The sequence below is a fragment of the Propithecus coquereli genome, unplaced genomic scaffold, assembly GCF_000956105.1.
Source record: "Propithecus coquereli isolate 6110/MARCELLA unplaced genomic scaffold, Pcoq_1.0 Scaffold1964, whole genome shotgun sequence".
NCBI classification, from domain to species: Eukaryota; Metazoa; Chordata; class Mammalia; order Primates; family Indriidae; genus Propithecus; species Propithecus coquereli.
The window spans coordinates 13,216-15,053 of NW_012144567.1; the positions used below are offsets into that span (position 1 = coordinate 13,216).

Sequence of the window (1,838 nt, forward strand, 5' to 3'; positions counted from 1 at the left end):
AGTCACATCCCTCAAACCCTCTTCTGTGTTCAGGACCTGCAAGCAAGACAGGGCCGTCACCTCCTGTGATGGTTAATTTCAGGTATCAATGTGACCGGGCTAAGGGTTGCCCAGATAGCTGGTAAACATTATTCTGCGTGTGTCTGTGAGAGTTTCCAGAAGAGACGAGGAGTTGAATGGGTAAACTGAGGAAGGAAGATCCGCCCTCCCCAGTGTGGCAGGCACCATCCAACCCACTGAGGGCCCAGAGAGAACAAAAGGGTGGAGGAGGGGACTTGGCTCTGTCTCCCGGAGCTGGGACTTCCACGTTCTCTGCCCTTGGACATCCGAGCTCCAGCTGCTCAGGCCTTCGGACTCGGACAGAGCGACAGCTCCGGCGCCCTGGGTCTCCAGCTTGCAGTCGGCACAGGGTAGGACTTCCCAGCCTCCGCAGCCCCCTGAGCCAGTTCTCATGGTAAATCCCCTCTTCTCTGTCCAGACCTATACCAGATCTGTGTGCCCCGTGGTTCTGTGTCTCTGCGGAACACTGACTAATACACGTCCCCAGGAGTGGCCACCGCAGGTCCCCCGCAGCCTCTGGAGGTGGTGCAGCCTCTGCAGTGAACGGCGTGTGTGGATTCTGCGGAGATGCAGGGGATCTCTGCTTCCTCCTGCCCCTTCTCTCCTGGGGCCGTCTCCAAACACCACAGGTGCATCCCGGGCAGAGGGAGGGGATGCGATCTCTGCCCACACACGGGCCACCTTGGCTCCAGAGGAAGGGTTTTCTTGTCCTGGGAGTGGTTCTGGCCTGGGGACAGCCATATGGGGACGTCCCCACAGAAAGGGTTGTCGGCGGCAGTGTGACCTCAGGACGTGTCCCTAAGGCAGGTTTCCACGTGCCCTCATGTCCTGGCTGGTGCACGTGGGCTTCAATTCCTCCCCTAGGGAAGGGTCTGCACCCTGGGGACCTTCCAGCCTCAGCAGACCCCAGGGAGCAGAGGGGAGCTCTACCTGTCCATGTGGACCATGGCTCCCACCTGTGAGCAATTTCTGCAGACCAGGCTGTGCACCCTCCCACTGAGCCTAAGGACACGCCCATCGATCCTGTCATTACAAGTGAACAGGCTGAGGCCACGTCACCCACAGGGGACAGCAGGTCCAAGTCAGAGGGCAAGGTGTAGGGAGAGGGGGGTTGGGAAAGGCTTCTGAGAGGGGAAGCGAGCGGCCAACTCTCATGCAGGTTGCACAGCAGGGCCCACTGGGACATCTTAGTGGGGAAGAGCAGCGTAACAGGAGGGTGCTCAGGAAGGGCAAGGGTGGGACACTGTCACCACCTGTCTTGTGTCCCAGCTGTGCCCCTGTGTGTTTGGGGGAGTGGGGGAGTCACAGCCCAGAGAGGGGCAGACACAGGACACGGGCCAGGCAGGGAGCAAACCCTGGATACTGCCCCTCAAGTCCCGCGGTTTAGGATTGGGAACACCTGGGGTCCCTGGTCTGTGCTGCCCTCCCTGGGAGCCCTCACAGTGCACCAATGTGGGAAGACAGGCAGAAAAAGGTTGCTGAGCGGGCTGGGGTGGGAGGACAAGGAGAGGACAGAGGCCTGGGACGGCACAGCAGAGCAGTGAGGCAGTGAGCAGAGGAGTGAGTGAGCCGCCTCCCTCGCTTCTCTGCCATCCCAGACCCCAGCCCAACTCCACCCCCAGCTCCCTGAGCCCCTTCCTGTCCTGGGGAAGTCCACCTGCCCTGACACCCCAGGCCCGTCCTGCTGCCACACTCACCAGGCTCAGGTGACCCAAGAGCCAGTTTGTTTTGGGAGGCTCTGGGAAACATCGGAGGCGGCTCCAGTTGTCATAGAAGGC

The 1,838-nt window shown here is 60.8% G+C and overlaps 1 protein-coding gene across 1 annotated transcript in view; it reads right to left on the reverse strand.

The window, feature by feature from the left end:
• The window catches only part of LOC105809578 (docosahexaenoic acid omega-hydroxylase CYP4F3-like), a gene marked incomplete at both ends in the record, with an annotated part of 8,741 nt that extends 6,903 nt beyond the window's left edge, over positions 1–1,838 (reverse strand). The window contains 2 exons of the mRNA XM_012643419.1: positions 7–36; positions 1,758–1,838. Coding sequence (XP_012498873.1) covers positions 7–36; positions 1,758–1,838 — 111 coding nt within the window. The remainder of the gene's footprint in view (positions 1–6; positions 37–1,757) is intronic.